General features: G+C 36.1%; 1 protein-coding gene across 1 annotated transcript; it reads right to left on the reverse strand.

Moving 5' to 3' along the window:
- Nucleotides 1-448: 448 nt before the first annotated feature.
- Nucleotides 449-19062, reverse strand: LOC121853754 (eukaryotic translation initiation factor 2A-like). Its single transcript, XM_042348108.1, has 13 exons — nucleotides 18941-19062; nucleotides 17606-17750; nucleotides 16195-16313; nucleotides 15600-15699; nucleotides 13322-13497; nucleotides 12323-12414; nucleotides 10326-10476; nucleotides 9673-9887; nucleotides 8194-8324; nucleotides 6837-6988; nucleotides 6220-6333; nucleotides 5805-6022; nucleotides 449-1416 (listed from the first exon to the last, which is right to left on the reverse strand). The coding sequence occupies exons 1-13, from the start codon at nucleotides 18954-18956 to the stop codon at nucleotides 1291-1293; spliced, it is 1755 nt and encodes a 584-aa protein (XP_042204042.1). The 5' UTR covers nucleotides 18957-19062; the 3' UTR covers nucleotides 449-1290.
- Nucleotides 19063-20374: the final 1312 nt, after the last annotated feature.

Consider the following 20374-nt stretch of genomic DNA (forward strand, 5'->3'; position numbering starts at 1 on the left):
ACCCACAAACACACTCTTTTTTTTGCTACAACACTCTCAGTAACAGCTCGTACTATACTTCTTTTCCTGATATACTTGACAGAATTAACCCTCAAAATATATACAGGTACTGTATTGTTATTGTTTTTATACAGGAAAAAAATTCACACTACAGATTTTGGCAACATTGTAAACTAAAGTTTAAAGTACAATATTTTCCCCTAAATTGTACTTAAGTTGGAATAAAAGTGCACTGTACTTCAAAATATTGTAAATATAATGTTTAAAAAGTAATTTCTCAAGAGACCTATTTAAGTAAAAGCAGAGTACTTAAATAAGAGTTACTTCACGACTCCAAACCTCTGGATGTCAGCAACACCAAAACCTGCCAATTTGCATCAAATCTAAATAAATAAATGCTGAATTAATGGGGGTTCAGTGTAATGATACTTGATTAATACAAATGTCATGAAATTGCTTTGATTTAATACCTTTAATACTGGGCAGGCTAGTTATTTTAATCCACCTAAACCTCACAAACCAACTAAACCTTTGCAAATATATTAATAAATTACCATTTATTAAAACAAAAAAGAAAAATAGTTTGTTTTATACATAAGAAGGCACAAACCATAAAATTACAAATAACACTTAAGTTCCTGATAGTCGAGAGATACATTGGAACTCATCAACAATAGAATCTTATGTCCTATGTACAAAGTATTATGCAGGATCTCTTTCCTAATCACACCAAGTAAATCATCAAATATGACGGCCAATATTCATTTACTTAGTATAATTTTGGAACTGCACAATGTCTTATATGAATCAATGTAGTCTTTAAAAAATCTGCTGAAATAAGGCTAACTTGTACCTTTACAAGACAAATTACCTGTTTTAAGCATTCTATATAAATTCTGTACAGTACTGTACTCAGTTTATCAAAGTTGGAGAGCTGTAGGAGTTAAGTTTAAATATAATATTTTTGGGGGAAACTATATGATCACAGTACTATCCATATGACCAACATTGGTAAGTCTTACATTATATTACTTTTATCTATAAGAAGAGGACAATTGATTTATGAAGTTAACAATTTCCCCCCTTTTTCTTAATTCAGCCTGTGGACTTAACATTAAATGAATAGCAAGACACAAAATTTATTTCCTTTAATAATCAAACTTTTATATTGTGACAGGTACAAATCATTTTCGTATTTTATTTTCTATTTTCTTAAAATTTTCAAGACTTCCAAATACTTGAGTGATGTACAGAACTATAAACTGAGATTACAATAAATTTTAGAACACATCAGAGGATTAGTTCCTCTAAGTCCTTCATTAACTTTTCTTCTGTAGCAATCTTGTCCAGTTGATTTTTCTCTAAGGCTTTTCCATTCTCCTGCTCTCCCTTTAGTTTTGCAATGGCATCAAGTTTCTGAAAAAAGATGAAATAATGTAATAGGCAATTCATGATTTTTCCATGAAAATTATCAAAATGTATGTTTTAAAATGACATATCCAAGCACAAACCTGGACATTCCTGTATACCTGAGCCCTCGTCATACATACTATAACCCCTGCTTGGGCCGTATATTATACTGTACTTTGTGTCTCTCCTGCACTTAATCCAACATCTTAGTTTAAAAAAATATTCTCAGCCATCAATGTAAGACCTAAACTTGGCTTGTGTTACAAAGACTTCAAATTTTTTTTCATTATCACTGCATAGTTTTGTAACACTCAATATTTTCTTTAATTCCATACATACAGAACTAGTCACCACAGGTGGTTGAAGGATTGGCCATGGTTATTAATGTAAATATGTACTGAACTACACTAATTACCACCATTGGCTGTAGCGAATGGTCAGTCAGCTGATCTCTGACATACATAAATAAACATGATGACCAAAGGTGAATATAACTTGTTCAGTAACTGCTGGTGTTTCATTCTCCCACTGATTGGTCTTTTATTATTATTACCTCAAATTGCAGCTTACTAGCCATTCAGGTGGTTAGTCCATTCTTTAATTCCTTATGAACTTTATTTCTCCAGTGTTAGTACAGGAAGAAACCAGAGTACAGTGGTCCCTCGGTTAACGAACGGTTCGGTTAACGCATTGCCTCCCATAAGGATCTTCTATTCGGTTAACGAACAAAACTTCAATTAACGAAATCCTTACAACAAACATGTTTTGTTGTAAGCATCAGCTGATGGGCTAGCCTGCCAATTCAGTACGGTAATCTGTTCTATATTTACATTCATTTCCAGTGGAGTAAATATCAAGAAAGTTGTGCTCTTTAATATTTTTGCATTTTTTTATATTAAAATTATTAGTCATTTTAAAATTTAGTTAACACATTCATAATATATGCAGTACAGGGAACTAGTTTTTTGTGCACCCATCAGCTGCTTGACTCACCCACCAGGCGTCAGTTTGGCTTTGTTTATAATGGAATGAACATCGATTTTGTTGGCGTCTTGAATATTTTTGCATTTTTACATCAAAATTATTGGTCATTCTGAAATTTAGTTAACATATTGATAATATATAGCACAGTGCAGTGTCGATTTAAATAAAATAATCTTGAATTAGTACCAGGGTTGTTATGATTTAAATCAAATGATTTAAATCGATTTAAATCAGATTAAAAAAATCATGATTTAAATCAAAATGATTTTTTTACTAATAACTGTTTTCTCTTTTTATTCTACATGATTGTAAAGTATATGCAATGCAGCAGGCTAATAACATTAAGATGATTAAAATGCTAAGATTAGGATATGTTCCACCTAAAAGACATCAAATTGGAGGGTCTCTTTTGGATCAAGCCTACGATTCAGTGATTAAGAATTATTCAGAAGAACTTAGTGGGAAAACAGTTTGCATGGCCATGGATGGATGGAGTAATGTCCACAATGAGCCTATAGTATGTATAACTTTAACAGCGGACAACCGTATTTATCTTGTTGACTCTATAGACACAGAATCAAGACACACAGCTGAATATTTGTTGAAATTAGCTGAATGTGCTACAAAAAAGTGTGAAGACAAATTTGGATGCACAGTAAGAAGCTGTGTAACAGATAATGCTGCTAATATGGCAAAAATGAAATGTGAATTCGGACAAGATAAATCCATTATAACATATGGTTGCTCTGCACACCTGTTAAATTTGCTTTCACAAGACCTGCAAATCAAGAACATTAAGGAGCACATTACTGAAATCATTAAGTACTTCAGAAATCATCACATCCCAGGATCTTTGTATGGAAGAGCAAGAAGAACAATGCTAGAAATACCATCAGACACACGATGGAACACAGTGACAGATTCTATTGAATCTTATTTAAAGAACTGGGAGACCCTTGTCAAAGTGTGCAAAGAAAATAGTGAAGACATTGATAAGAAAATTGAAAGGAAAGTTAATGATAAGGCATTAAAAAGAACTGCAGAAGACTATTTAGAGAGACTTAAGCCTATTGCTGTGGCATTGGACTGTGTCCAGAGAGAACATACCCTATTAAGTGATGCTGTAGAAATCTGGGTAAGACTGAAAACTGATATTAAGGAGTATTTAACAGATAAGAAGGATATGGATAATTTTGAAAAAAGAATCAAAGTAGCATTGACACCTGCCCATTTTCTAGCTAATGTGATAGATCCAAGGTATCAGGGCAGACATCTGACTCCTGAGCAGCGAGACATTGCAGAACAGTATGTGTGCGAGTCTCTTCCACATTTCCTTTCAACATTAATGTCCTTCCATGGAAGAAGTGCACCATTTAAAGAGGTCTATTTTGGTAAAGATGTTGTAAAATCTCTCTCACCCCTTGCTTGGTGGCAGTATTTTGCCAATGATATGACAGAAAATGTAATGGATGTTCCTAGGCAATTATTTACAGCTGTTGCATCATCAGCAGGGGTTGAGAGAATTTTTTCCACATATGGATTTGTACACTCAAAGGTAAGAAATTGCCTAGGACAGGAAAAGGCATCTGAGCTTGTCACAGTACATAAGCATTTCAATGTTCAACTAAGCTAATTTAAATGTTTTGAACTATTTTTGTTGTTTACAGAATGAGAATATTGTGTTGACTTGAAGTTATTACCGGTAATTCTTAATACACTATAATCCTACAAATGTAAGAAAATATACTTGTTACCATCATTATTTTTTTTTACAAAATGAGAATATTATTCTGTTGACTTGAAGAAGTTAAATTATTAATTTTTGAAACACTGTAATCCTATAAGAGCATTTATGTTAAATTTCGTTATTAAGTTTGGATTTGTGCACTCAAATGTAAGATAAGTTACCAGTTTTCTTTTATTTTACAAAAAGAATATTATTGCGTTAAATTCCATTGGTACATCTACTGCATAAATATCTTAATGCCAATTTTCTGTTTATTATCCTGAATAAGCTTTGGTTGAAAAATACTGTTTTTATGGTTTAAAAATATGATTTCAATGCAATTAGTAAAAAAATAAAAAAATCGATTTATATAAAAAATCCGATTTAAATCAAATAAATCGATTTTTTTTTTTTTAAATCACGATTTTTTCCAACCCTGTCAGAATTACTCCAAGTGAACTTAAAATTTTATTGGTGAAATTACTGCATCAAGCATGGGTACCCTGAAAGGTGATTTCTCCTCCATCCCCACTTCCTTCTCTTCTCCCTTCTCCTCCACCCCAACTTCTAATTCCCATCATCATCATTAACCAGGAACCTTCTACATACACACCTCAAAGTAAGTGTACTTTACTGCAATTTTTTTTTTACTTTGTATGTACTTTTCTGTGAGCCGGAACCAATTACCCAATATCCCATTGAAACAATGGGTTCGGTTAACGAACGACTCTGTGGAACGAATTGTGTTCGTTAACCGAGGGACCACTGTACATGGAGACACACCTGTGATGTTTGGCAGGGCAACACATGTGTGTCTGGGCCAAAGACTTGAACCCATAACACGGTTGCAAGAGAAATGTGCATTACCACTGTACCAACCCCAATATCATAGTATTTTCAATGGGATGAAACACCACAGCTAATTAGTTGTTTCTACAAAAACTGCCACAATTTATAACAATCATATGAAAAAAAAAAAAAAGAGATTTACAGAACAAGATTTATCATGCTTTATAGTGGCAACTGGTGAACTGTAGTGGGGATTGTTCTGTAGAGCATTACTAGTATTGTCTTGACCAAACTGCCCTTAATTTGAATAAAAAGTTTGTGATTATATTTTTTTATAATTTTTTTTTACCCCAAATATGAACTGGTGATCTGGTTCACAGGACTGTAGGAACCACATAAACTAATTTATTTGGCAGCAAAATGGAGAATTGACCTGTTTGTAAGTCACAACACTCAAATCACTAATCAGCTGTGTGGACGCCTTATCGCTTGGAGGGTCACGATGCTTAAGGGCTTCTCAAAAATTCCCTGCAGCTTGTTTGCAAGGTTGTTCCTATAGCTCATGTTCCAAGGCATATGTTCTATAGAGATTCCCCTGGCAATATGTTGAAGCAATATTCTTGCTTTTCTATGGTTAGTCAACAAGTCGCTGTTCTACCTAGAGCCTCATATTAAGGAATACAGGTATGTATAAGGAATGAATAAACACCTCTTTCAGTCTCCTTCACTTCCAAACAAATTTCTACCATCTCTACTGTTGGATGAGAACAATATTCTCAACTGAAATGTTCTTTCAATGTATGTTTTCCTTCCATTCTCATGTTATTCACAACTCTCCTGAGCACACAATAAAACCCATGAAGTACATTTATCTCACCAGTCATCCTTTTCTAACCTTTTTAATGTTTTTAATCTTCTTGTCTTTTTCAGGATTTCCAGTTAGTTCAATGCTTGCAGCAAGTGATTTAGATGGTGCAACTTCTGGAGGAGGAGCTTCTCTCCAGTTATTTCCACCCTTTTCTTCTTTTCCTGATTCCCCCTCTTCACGTTTCTTCTTAGCTGCCTCTCTTTTCTTCTTATTCTTCAAAGCTGACTTTGACAGCTGGGGTGGTGCTACAAATACCAAAAACACGTTGCATTATTGTAAAGATCTATCATATGCTCCTGTAGTTAATAAATTGAATACACAAATACTTCATATGTTAATGACAAAAGCCTGGAGCACAGAGGAAGAAATCTTACTGAAGAAGTTCCAATTTATCAAAACCAAAAGGACTGATATAGTAAACAATTAAGAAATATAACACTACCTTCGTTCTTAAGGGGGTCATCCACTTCACTGAGGAACTTTTTCTCAGTATTTGTAACACCAACAGGACCTTTTGCTCCCCTCTGAGATGGAGGAATGTACCTTTCTTTTGATGCTGTTGAGAAAATAATAATACAGTCTATTGGTTACATGATTTATAATAGGGAATAAATTATCAAATACTGGTAAATAACTGATATTTTGAGAGAGAGAGATCCTATCACCCCCCCTTCCAACCGGTTTGTTACTATGAAAAATATGTGAATTAATTGCAATATGATTTTTTTTCCTACTGTAATAGTCTTTGAATCCCTTGAGTACGATGTAAGCTCCCTTGAGTACGATGACATCCCCCTGAGTACGATGGTGTTGTATTGGGGGGGGGAAGTGATTATACTCATGGAATTGTACTCAAGGGGGGATAAATCATCGTACTCAGGGGGGGAATAAGTCATCGTACTCAAGGCCCATCAAGGAGTAATGTCTCTTGATTTGTAGGTCTTGAGAGAGAGAGAGAGAGAGAGTATATCAATAACAGTTCGTTTACAGTTTATTTAGTGTGTAAGGTGATAAATACAAATACATGTACTCCATTTACACAATCTAATACCAACTCACCAGCAACTATGGAGGATTCTATACCAGTGACAGGCTTAGTAGAAATAACGAAGGGCTTAGCAGCCTCAGGGTCTGGGATCCACTGGGCAGCATACAGCTCATCCATGAAGTTTTCATGTTGCAACACAGCAGTGTAGTGCCACACTTTATATCTGAAAATATATAATGTTACTGAAATAATCCATAATTAAAAGGCTAAAAAGAAAATGGATCAATATCTAATGATCATTAAAGAAAGAAATAGCGCTTTCCCAGGAGTAATGGGGTAAAACTTTTATCTTTTGGTTGCAATACTTTACCACTGTTGAGTTTATTTTTTTTTAAATCAAATGTGGTACTGTACAGTAATACTTGACCTTTGTCAACAGCCTTCAAAAAAAGCTCCACTTCACTGGAGAGCCTCAACTCTACCTCTACTACAGGGCAGATGACATAGCTATGTAAACACAGGCAACTCTCCCGCCATTGTCGTCAGCCCCACTACTCCCATATATACAGAGCAAGCTCATCTTTCTCAATCATCTCACGAATGTTTAAGTTATAAACACACCACCACCACAATATGAAGTAGTCATGTTTTTTAAAGAATAAAGCAAAATCAATAAAAGATTGATGGTGCTTTTCTTACACATCAGTAAGGGTTCCATAAAAGTTTACACTCATCCCTTTTATCAGGATTTTTTGTTCGTCCCTTTAATAATTTTTTATCCTTTTAACCCTTACAATTTCTGCCTCTTTTTGAATGAGTACCGGTAAGAAGAGAAGTAGACCAGCGACACCTTCTGGCCTCACACTCAGAGGAGGACGACTCTGTCTGGAGTGAGGATGAAAGTTGCCAGTTCCTTCACCACCAAAGCATGTAAAGTAGCACCTTTGTATGAAATTTAAACAAAATCTATTTTTTTACCCCAAGTGCCGACAACTAAGGTATTAGGTCAGGCGCATTTTGGGGGAAGGTGAAAACTAAAGAGTTTTTATTGTAAAGTAGTTAGTGATAGGTTCTTCAAGAGCCTAACCCTATCATTTATAGAGGTTTACCTGTACTTAAAAACACTTCCACAACAAACAGAACGCTCTGACAAGCTATTTAAACCAAAACCCAACCAATTTGACCATTATTTTTTATTTGGGCCAAATTTTTAAACTGGATGGCAAAATATTCGGCAAAGGTATACCTTTACATAACTTACTGGGATGCAGAGGAAATGTGTGACATCAGCCCAAGAAAGTGTTAATAAAATACAGAATGAATATATTTTTAGGTTACCATTATCTTAAGACATCTGAAACTATGGTATTCTGAAGTGGATAATACTGAGATTCTATTTTACTTAGTCACAATTAATTGATAACATACCCATTGTTAACTCTTAGTCTTGGGGAGCATGTAGCTGTGAGTAAATATTGCCCACATGGAGACCAACTGAAGTATGTAGAATCGGAACACTCCGTTTCACTAATCTTCTTGCGTTCTGCTATGTCCCACATCTGCCAAGAAATCCTGGGACTGTATTTCTTAAATGAACTAATTAAAAACTAAGATCAATAACCAATTAGTTTATTATACAATTATGAAATTGTTATCGTGAAGAGTAATTACAATTCTCTAGAAAAGATTAACCTTTTTTAAATTACAATAAACTCTTAATCATTACATGAAAAAAAAAATCAGTCCTTCAATTATTAAGAAAAGCTTTAACCTAAAACTGTAATTTCCATTTCACATCTCTCTATATAGAGGAATGAGTGTGTTTTTCTTAAGTGTAAATTGAAATAAGATAGTTTGTGTTGTCTCGATAATAGTTCAATGTTTATATGGATGGAAATGTAATGTTGGTGGGATAATACTCTTTTCTTAACATGTTCACTTAACTATTTCTAATCTATAAGCTATCTTATCTATTTAATATACAGTGGGGTATGCTATAATGAACGGATCCTACTACGAATATTCCTATAATGAACGGTTTTACCTATAAAATTGAGAATGCTATAACGAACGAAACTCCTACAACGAACGCGGATGAATACGGGACTATTTCGCCTGGCGCATGAATATTGTTGTACCGCGACCCACAACAAGAGTGTCAGGCGCCATCTTTGTCTCATTGTGTAGCCAGTGCACCACTGATATTGTTGAAATTTTGTCTTTTGATGTGGAAATTCGCTTTATTTGTATAACTATTTTGTTATACAAGTATACAATTGTAACAATGAGTCGTCCAAAGCGAGTGAGAAAGCTAATAACCCTTGAAACTAAGAAAGAAATTATAAAGAAACGCGAGAATGGAAGAAGCATTGCGAAACTTAGTGATGAATATGGGATGGCTAAATTGACTATATGTACGATTTTGAAGAATAAAGAGGAGTTAAAAACTGTGCAAGTGGCTAAGGGAATCTTTAGACTTAGCAAAGCAAAGTGTAATGTGATTGAAGAGATGGAAAATTTACTCTTAGTGTGGATAAAGGAGAAAGAAATGGCAGGTGGTAACATTAGTGAAGCTATAATTTGTGAGAAGGCCAGACAATTGTTTGAGGACCTTAAAGCCAAGACTCCCAGTGGAAGTGATAGTGATGTGCCAGTGTTTAGGGGTACCTGCATGCTGAATAACACTAAGGTAAGATAAAGTACCATATTTTTTACATTTTCCACAGAATTTTTTCAGTGTTAAGTGGTTGTATTTGGGGGCCTGGAACGGATTAATCCTATAACGAACGAATGCTATAACGAACGAGGTTCTGGAACCAATTACGTTCGTTATAGCATACCCCACTGTATTACAAAGAGTAAATGGAATAAGTTCTCTTAATCATAGTACAGTACTGTATATCTTACCTCAAATCTACCTGCAATGTTACCAAATCCACCCACTAAGACAATATTGCCTACTGGATTGACAAGGATGGTGTTTCTAGCTCCTGAGCCAAACTCAGCGATGGCTTCACATTTATGGTTAAAGAGTGTGGCCTTGGAAGGCATTGTACCATATACTGTGAAGAATTCCTGTCCACTAGGACACCATGCCACGGAGTGAATATTTCCAGGTTTGGCTGAAAAGGAAAATTTTATTTTTTTTGAGAATCTCCAGTTTTCTGTCACCAGGTTTTGAGAGTTTATACTTGTAATACAGAAAAAATATACAATTTAATGGTGAATATAGCAAGAAAAATTAATGATAGCATCACTCATATCTGGGTCAAAATGAGTCTATGGTCAAATTTGGCTGCTTTCCTGTTCAGCCTGTGTTACATGCCTCAGTCACACAAATTTTAGAAATTTCTAAGTCTGTGCTCCCAGAAAAAATCTCAGAATCATCACTGGCACTGACCAGACCATATGGTCAGGGACTGGGCTTCACTCTTCTACAATCCATCTCTGAGTTAAACACTACAGTATTTACCAACATGTTACTTTCCATTCTCTTTATTAATCTTGTATAATCACTCAAAACAGTATGTCATCCTTTTGGTACAACTCTAAATACTTACAAAATGTGATCCTTGTTGAATCTCCTCGAGTGTTGAGGGAGAAAAGCATGTGTTCACCGTAGTATGAGTGCCCTGATTTATCCATCTCAGCAGCAGTTAAAAGCAAACATGCAGTGGATTGCTTGTTCCAGAAGTGCTCTATAGTATCAACCTGAAAGTCAAACAAGAGGCTCAAAACAAGTGAAATAATCTTTGATTTTAGACTTATTACAGAAGACCCCATTGGGAGGACCCTATTGGTGGGGTAAGTAACCAGCAAGTAACGGGCATCTCGTTGGAGAGCACACCTCACTAAACCCAAGAATGAAAAATTAGCCAACCTGTGTTAGTGTAATATGCTCATTGTTGATATGAACAGTTGTGCCTCCCTGCTAATATGGATGTCAAAATACTGTAATTGCTTAGTTAGTCCTGTACTAAGAATTTTGTTTTAATGTACAGTGGGGTATGCAATAACGAACGGATCCTACTACGAATATTCCTATAACGAACGGTTTTACCTATAAAATTGAGAATGCTATAACGAACGAAACTCCTACAACGAATTTTTTTTTTTTTTACTAATTTATTGTTTTTTTATTACAAGTATTAATGATGTTCTTTATTTCAGGGGTTTAGATGCATATTTATGCACTTTTGTAAAAATTTTACAATTTTATATTATATTTTTCAGTATTAAGTCGTATTTGGGGGCCTGGAACGGATTAATCCTATAACGAACGAATGCTATAACGAACAAGGTTCTAGAACCAATTATATTCATTATAGCATACCCCACTGTACAGTATTCACATTTCAAGGCTTTGGGCCTTGAACCAAATTCCACAATTTCTAAGTGATAAAACCATGATGTCAAGACTGCAGACTTTTGCATGCCTTAGTTCTTGACTGATAATGCCTTCTAGGTCTAGGAAAAACTTAAAATTAGGGCAAAATTATCATTGACTGTACTGTATATACAGAACAGTACAGTACTTATTTATTAGGTTGTAACCTCTACTCCTTTACTATCTTATTCCTGTAATATATATGAACAATTCTCTTGAACACTCTTGGGTATTCCTACGCAAAATTGCGTATGATGTAAATTTTCGCTTTAGAGTTTTCACACATAAATTTGCAAATGATGTAAAAAACTAAATTAAAAAAAGTTTTACGTTTGTGTATGAATGCTAAACACGCAAAACACATGTGGCAATGTCAGTGTGATCTGGCATTTCAAAGTCACCACACCAATCTCAATTTTGCGATTCATTTACTCATAACAGTGTTGTGAGAGTTTTGAACTATGCCTCGTGTTGCTGGAGAGAGTGAAGTGGTGGTAAAAAGTAAGAAGTGCAAGAATATTGCACCACATGGCGATAGTGTAGTTCCTCCTGATGCCACTTCCTAGCAAAATATTAATTTTTTCACAACTTTTCTTCTATTACTATTTTTTCAAAAATATATATGCTTTATAATGGAATAAGGTTCATATTGCAATCACATGAAATAACGAAGGTATAAATTGATGTTCGCACATTTTCATTAAGAGTAAACAAAAATATTGCATTTTACTCGTTCTTACGTATTGAAGTAATTATTTTATTGCGATTACTTGTAGAAAATTTATTTACAATGCTAATGCAACAAATCCCAGCTTTTTATCTCAAACAGCAAGCTTGCTATGACTCATTATATACAATTATCTCTCTTGTGGTGCAGTCGAGTGAGGCGAGGCAAGTGAGAAGCCAGACCCCGAGAGTCTACCGAAAGAGTGACTACCCAAGAGTGTTAATACAGAGCTTGCTCAACATTCACTCGACTGACTTTTCAGTGAAATAATAGCTTCACGCACTCAACCACGTATCACCTGACAATCTTCAAAGACAAATTTCAAGACTAAGAACTCACTTATTGATTTAAATTATTTCTTATGTTGTCTACAGCTCCCATGCTATCTTGAATTACTAAAGACCTACAATACAATACACTATATAATAACATATTTTCAATACCTTGAAGAAACTTTTATTAGCCAAGGCATTAGAAGTTTCCTTAAAGTTTGGGTATCGATAAAGGTGGACGTATGCTGGAGCTCCCTTCACACCTGTGAATAAGACAAAAAGAACAAAACACTGACAAAAATTCATCATAAATAAGACATGAATATCTTAATGGATTTTCTGTTTGCCCACAAACCTTTGCCTAAAATAATGTCAATACACATACAGTACTCTTTATGCTACCTAGCAAGTTATTGGAATGTATCCATTTTTTTAATTGAACAATTCTTTCCTAAGCTTTATAAAATAAATGACTTACTTTTGGAGTATAAAATGTAATAATATAATCTGATATTGTACAACTAGCTTCAATGTAATATTAGGTTACAATGATCTAGACTAAAGGTATATGGATTAGGCAGCTGGACATTATGAAAGACACCAAACGAGGGATAGTTTATGATGCTCTTGACTCCAACCAACATACACCATAATAAAAAGTAACAGTAGCAGTGACAGGAAAAAACTTCAAAGTTATTCAGATATAATTTTATCTGCAATATAAACTGTACACCTTTCTTTAATGCTTCATTCTATCTTAGAATCTCTTCCTTGGTGATTCTTCCATATGAGGTGTTTGTCCCCAAGGATCTATACCAGAGCCAATCCTGCCATGTCTATACAAGTTTTAACTCTCTGGTCCAGCATGTTATGAATCTGGCCCCATTAGTTTACAGAGCAGCTGCATTAGCAGTGCCAAGCTTCTTTATATCTCCATCAGTGTTTCTCTGCTATACATTCTTGTCTTTGCTCATATTTTAGCCCGACAATATGTCTTCTAAGAGACCAAGAGGTGGCACCATGGGCACTGCTACTAATTTTCCTCTTAGGACCCATGATTATGTTGAAATTCACCAGTAGAGAGCAGCTGTGACCTATATTATGGTCATTTTTTAACTAGTAATTAGAGAGAGAGGGAGAGAGAGAGAGACTTAAAATATTAACACTTACTAGGCACAAAAAAGGTAACACAATGATTGTTTGTGGATGGAGAGATACTGAAGGACCTCACTTTCTGAAGAATCTTCTTTTCAACAATATTTTGGAGGTCATCTGCTTTATAAAAATGTACTTCATTGGTAACGTTGCGTGCAAATATTGTTTCATCTTTTGTCCACTGTGGTTGCCTGAAAGATAAAAATATAGTTGAAAATTCCCTAAAGCACTAACACCAAACACATGCTTTGCACAAGGGGAAAAAAACCTATTTCTCAATGCTGAAATCTGATGGAAAGTTTGGAACTAAAAAGAGGTCAAAATATCCTTCCATACTACCTGTCATACATACAGTACTGTACCAGTCCCTGTTTGTGGAGACAACTTCTTCCCCCTTTTAAAGGCATTTTCCCACAAACTCCCTTCACCTGTTTTCATTTCCTTATTCTTACTGTCAAAACAGATGTGGTGTTACAGTGATCCTCTTCCCACACACCTATATAGTCACCCCATCACTACACACAATCTCGGTTGTCACTTACAGTCACACTCTCCAGGCATCATGCACATCGCTGCTTCCTAAATGACCATCTCCTCACTCCAATCTTTTAATGTTTTCTTGGTCTTCCCCTTTCCCTCCTACCATCCAACTCTGAATTATAATCTTCAATCTTTCATTTGACCTTTTCTCAAAATGTCCTTATCACATGAGCAAACCCTGATTCACTCTGACTTGAGCTTATTTTCCTCTCATATGTTTTCCTCGTTTGTTTAGGTCTTATTTTATCCAAAGAATGTTACATATGTTACTTTTAATCTGCTCTTTCCTCCTGCATTCCGAATCCAAACTTTTTTTTTTACAATACAGTCACCCCTTGGTTATAGCACACTTGATTATCGCAATTTTCGTTATCACGTCTCTATCAAAATCTGCACATCTACTGTTATAGCGCATTTTTCAAGCTGAGAATTTCATTATTATGCAGTTGCCTCCAGGAAAAATTGGGGTTGGGTCTTGGGTGCCTGGAACCAATTAGAATAAATCCCATAGGTTCTATACTTTCGTTATCGCGTTTTTCGTTATCACGCACTCGGCGCGATCCCAATTAGGCGTGATAACCAAGGGATGACTGTACTGTACTGTAATGGACAATCCTACTGATAGAGTAAGCAATAGGTTTGGGATGTAATCTTTGCAGTCATGGAAATGTGACAGCTCCCTAAGTTACAGAAGCTTGAATTCCAGAAATTTGCATTAACAAAATCCAAAAAATATGGAATGAGTTTTGAGGTGAAGAAAAATCTACATTAACAAAAATAATAAAAACTTCCACAGATTTCTGGAGTTTACATAAATAAGGATAAAAGATAAAATCTTGTCAATCTCCAATATTTCACTAAGAAAAAAAAATTGCTCACTGCACATTGCAAATAAAATTAGATATTTAAACTACAGTACAGTACATCACTACTATCATCAATGTTTTATGGCCATTTTCCAGGCTTATGTGGGTTAGCCTTGATTACCTGAAACCAGCTCTCCATGCTGTGTGGTCTCTTGCAGTCCTCTTGTTAGCATCAGAACCCTAATGTCATTTCTTACAAACTTTCCCCATGCCATTATTGGCCTACCCCTGGCTCTCCTTCCCACCACATTTTGATTCTCTCCCCATGCCCAACCATCTTGGCCTGCTAGCCCCTATGCAAAACAATACCGTTATCTGTAAATTAAATGATATACGGTACAGTATTAAGTGTTAAAACTGACAAGGACGGTACAGGAAGGCTGACAGAGCTAGGTGGCTGGCAGCACTCACTTGCTCACAGCAATGCCAGGTCTTTTTGGACAAATTCTGCTTTATAGTTTGCAATACAGTACCTTGTATAAACATTTACTCTCTTGTTAAACTATGAACCATTTTCTCTCAAAATTCTTTACAAATTAATCATGGAGGACAGAAAAAAAGATGAGAGATATTAATGAGTAAAACTGAGGATTGGAAGGCAAAGGCAAAGAAGAAATTAATATGGAAGAATGAAATTTAAAGCTGGGTCTTCTGAGACACAATATCTGCGAGAAATAATACAAACACCCTGATAATGTCTGGAGCAGAGAGCCATGGTCACCAACCCTCAGACTGACACCTTGTTTAAATTATTGATTTATGCCTTTTACAGTACAGTATATATCAGAGAGGAAGGTGTGGAGATAAGTGAATCATGCAAATGTTGTACCACAATTTGAAGACGTGATCATTTACTAGCAAGAACCTACTAGATGTACAGTGCTTACCAATTTACTTGACTCTGCTGGAAGAAGGCTTTGAGTTGTTTCTTCCCTGATACATCATAAACACTTAAATTTGGTTGCACTTGACTCTGATCCAGTGTTTCTGGAAGAACAAAAATAAAATATATCATCGACAAAATATTCACATAAAGAAAGAAAAGATTCACTTACACAATGCATATACAGTAAATACAAATCATTTACGAACAACTGTAAGTTAATACAAATAAAATGTTTTCATCATTATCAAATATATCAAAGATGTGTATTAATAAATATTCTGAAAAATAAACACTTATACCAGGGGTGTCAAACGTAAGGCCAGTCCCCTCAGCCTCGAAGACAACATGTGATGATGACCAGACTTGGTCTTAATGATGTGGCGGGTGTTGTTCAATTGTTTTGTACTGATAGCGGTATTGTAGATTTTTTTGGGGGGGGGCTATGCACATGGGTGTCTGACTGGCCAGGAACCTGTGCCTGAATTCCATGTTATAATGATCCTGATTTATGATATTTCGACCTGCGATGGAAATTTCAGGAACTGAACCCCATCATAAATAAGAGAAAATATAGTGTTATTATTTGAAAGACTTACTGACATAGGACTCCCAGACACCCAGATAGCTGCCAGAGGGTGAGAAACATATCTCTTGGGCACGTGGATGCTTCAGGGATCCAATTCTCTGCCATGAAGGAGCCTCAGCCACATACACCCTACAACAAAATACATTGTATATATATTCTGTATATACAGTATATCTGTATACTCTATATATACTGTATACAATAAAACCTCGATAAATTGGACTAATGGGGGGGGGGGTTGTTGAAGAAAACATTGTTTATCTTGACTGTTTAAAGAAAATCAGTTGTTATACTTGTACAGTAATGTTATTACTGTGTTTCAAATACTAAGGCCTTTAAGTGCATTTAAAACACTATTACATCAACACTAAAAAAATATGAAACAACTTTCTGGGTTGAGAATCCAACCATAAGTTTGGTCGCCGAAAACTATTTTCACAGACAATTGTTACGTGCTGTAAAGTAACCGCAGAATTTGTCCTATGAATAAAGAGAAAACTGTATACAGTCAACCCTCGCTTTACGCGGTCCCACATTCCGCGTTTACACGGTACCCTGCCGAAACAGGAATGCTCACATTCCGCGGTGCGTGTACCCCTTTACGCGGAGAGCGGCTGGCGAGCCGTGCCATTTTTGGATCCAAACCTCCCGACATCTCTCCCGCCATCCGCCATGTTGTGTAAGCGGCGCGAGCATGGTGCGCACAAGGTCGCCCAGTCATCAAAACATTACCGAGTTCTTCACCCGCCAACCACCACAGCCGGCCCAAGTCAGTGATAGTGATAATTATAGTGAGGATATGGACTTATATGGACTTTGAGGGGTTTGACAAAGAGGCCCTGCAAGCCTCTGTGGTGGATAGTGATACAATTGATACAAGTGATACAGGTGAGGGCCAATAATCTGCCCTCTGCCTCGGAACCAACCGCCCATCCCCGTGTGCCCAGCCATCTTTTCTACTAATGTAAGTGTTAAAAAAACTAATATTATGGATATTTCTATTAATTATTAATTGTGTGTGTGCATACCATCATAAAGTTCAGATAATATTTTTACTACAACATAATTGTGTGTCGTCAAAAAGTGGAGTTTGGGGGTCGGCCCGGTCTCTATTTCAATTAATCCCATATGTTATGTTGTTCACTTTATGCGTTTCTCACTTTCCGCGGTACCCTGTGGGTTGAATTAACCGCGTAAAGTGAGGGTTGACTGTACAGTACAGTACTACGCAAATTGTATATAAACTAAATTATCGCTTTAGGGTTTTTATACTCAACTTTGGCTAGGTTAATATTATGGGTTATGTCCAGTATGACCAATAAGTTTGTAAGGAACATAAAACATGTATGCACATAAAAATAAATTTGAGAAGCATCTACCATTGAAAAAGTATTCTTCTTAAAGAAAATATTTTAACTTACTGGCCATCAGCAATCCATGCAAATCTCTTTCCATTTTCAGAAAAGATAAATGCCTTTACTTTCCCGCTAAACCCTTCAAAGTTTGAAGAATTGCACCCAAAGCTCTGGGCCCCATCAGTAAACCGTATGTCATCAGTGGTATGAACTGCAAAGAAAAAAACCTCATGTAGTCTGCTACACTGTAACACAATCTAGTGGGAAAAATAAAAATAAGTAACCACATGCTCCTGGAGGATTATTTTCTGGATCAGTTTATTTATGGGTCTACTGAAAGTCAATAACACATGCACACAGATGCTATTACACTTACTGGTTTGTGGATAATAAATCCATTATTAAATTGGAGGAGTCATCCTGGTCCCATTATATAATGGGATTCAATGGAAAAAAAATTGATTTAAATTTTTTTTGCTTAACAAAAGGTTGCCCATTCATATAGTGTATCAGGGTTGGCCTGTGTGGGTTAATCACTATCTTGGTCAATGACCCCCTTTTCTGATTACCCAGATGACCGAAACGATAATAATACCAAGTTTTCAGTATACAGTATATTATAGTTTTCAGAGTGGATATTTTGACGTGACCGGCTAAGTTTCTACTCGCGCTATTTTGCTGTGTGCGTTCTGATTGCCGACATACTTTCTGTTTAACATGACGGGGGTCCGCCCCCCAGCTAGGAAGTTAGGTAAGATTAGCCAGTTTTCTTTGGTTGGTTTAGTTAGGTTCTGTTAAATGTTGCTTCTTTTATAATGATAAGAACATCTGTGGAAAACATGGCCCAAATAGAACAACAACTTCTGGTTATGTATTTTTATACCTACACAATGACTGATTCACGGTGAAATAAATACCATATGCTGCCAGAGTCACGGTCAAATAGTCTCCTGTTGTTTACTGGTAATGGACGATTAGCCAAAGAGGGAGCACTCATGGTAAAATAGCATAGAAGGAACTTAGCCGATCACGGTAAAATATCCACTGCTTGTTTAAAAAAAAAACTTATTTCTGACTCTCCAAAGACATTTCGACATAAATCAGGCATGCCAACAAACCAATCTTATTTGTCCTCTGAAAAATGTTATCTCTATTTTTCTTGATTATTCCAAGATATGAAGAGTAATTAGATCATAAAAATGGTGAAATTATTTTGACTAGATCCCCCGACCCACATCCTTTAACTGGCATCCAGCCGTACATGTTACGGCACTGTTGACGAGATGCTGTATATATAATATGTACGTACATATGTTTGCCTTTCCCATCTCCTCAGACCACACTATTAGACGTACTTTATGAGTTAATGTTCGAAGGCAAGTGAAAAAAATTTAAATTTACCTGCAAAATGTGTCATAATGACAATCGGACGGATACCATGCCGCACACAGCACTCCAGTTATCCAGCAGAGACTGGTCCAGCCCCTCACAGCAGCGTGTTCACCAATGGCAACACATCTTTCCTGGCAGTAACAAGGATGACACCTATAAATATTTACTTCTTTTTGCTGTTCAAATTTATTTATACCACAACATTTTCTCCTACAAAAATTTTTCTGACCACCAGTATTTATTAGGTAAATTGACTTTTCAACAAAATACAGCAATATATATATATATATATATATATATATATATATATATATATATATATATATATATATATATATATATATATATATATATATATATATATATATATATATATATATATATATATATATAAAACTTGGTTAATCCCGAGTGTTAGTAAAAATAAAGCATAAAATATATATAATATCCAGCAGAGTCGGACGTCAATACAATAAGCGCCTGTTCATTGTCAACTTTTACTTACTTTTACTTTTATCCTCTTCGCCACTGATCGGCTTGTTAGCCGCTTGGGCGATAGGCCACGTCTCTGTCACGCACTGTTGGCAAATACTGGGCATGCACCGGCTCCTGAATGTACCTGAACCTGCTCCAGTGTTGGTCAAGTCTTGTCTTGAAAGAGCTCACACTCGGTGCCGTCACAACACTTTCTGGTAGATTGTTCCAAGAGTTTACAACCCTCACTCCGAAGAAGTTTGCCCTCACGGTTTTCTGAACTTGCGGCTTCTTCAATCTTGAGCTGTGACCCCTTGTGGGGCGAGCGTCCGCCAGCTCCAAGTAAGGAAACTCAACTGAGTAGTGCCCCCTGAGATGCTTATACACTTCAACTAGGTCCCCCCTTGCCCGTCTGTAGTATAAGCTATGCACGTTCAGGCGCTCCAATCTCTCAGGGTAGCTGAGGTGCCGAAGTGCAGGCACCAGTCTGGTGGCCCTCCTTTGAACATTTTCAACCAACTGACAGTTCGGGAAATGTGTTGCGCTGTTCCTTTGATTGATTGACTGCCCAGTGACCAGAAGATGATCACAGGTAATGAAGAGAACACCAGAGGACTGCTACGGGCCCCGCAGTGACCGTACTACTAGTCTAGTCTACTATTACTTTGTACATGCCAGGCAATGAGAGCGGCACGTTTATCTTTGAAGAGTATGTCGATTTCCTGATTATTTTCATCAAACCATCCTGGTGTTTTCTTTCGTTATGGCCGAGAGTCTTGCTCAGCTTTTTGTGATTTAGGTTGTTTGTTGCTGGGTCATTTATTAGTCCATCGTCGATCTGCTCTTCAAAACCCTGTTCTACCTCTCGATCCTCCAGTCGCTTGGTGTTAAAACCTTTTCTGGAGGCTTTTTGCCTTTTGTTTTGGGGTGACGTGAAGGGAGAGTTTGGCTCTGATGAGCTAATGATCT

The sequence above is a fragment of the Homarus americanus genome, unplaced genomic scaffold, assembly GCF_018991925.1.
Source record: "Homarus americanus isolate GMGI-L3 unplaced genomic scaffold, GMGI_Hamer_2.0 scaffold50564, whole genome shotgun sequence".
NCBI lineage: Eukaryota > Metazoa > Arthropoda > Malacostraca > Decapoda > Nephropidae > Homarus > Homarus americanus.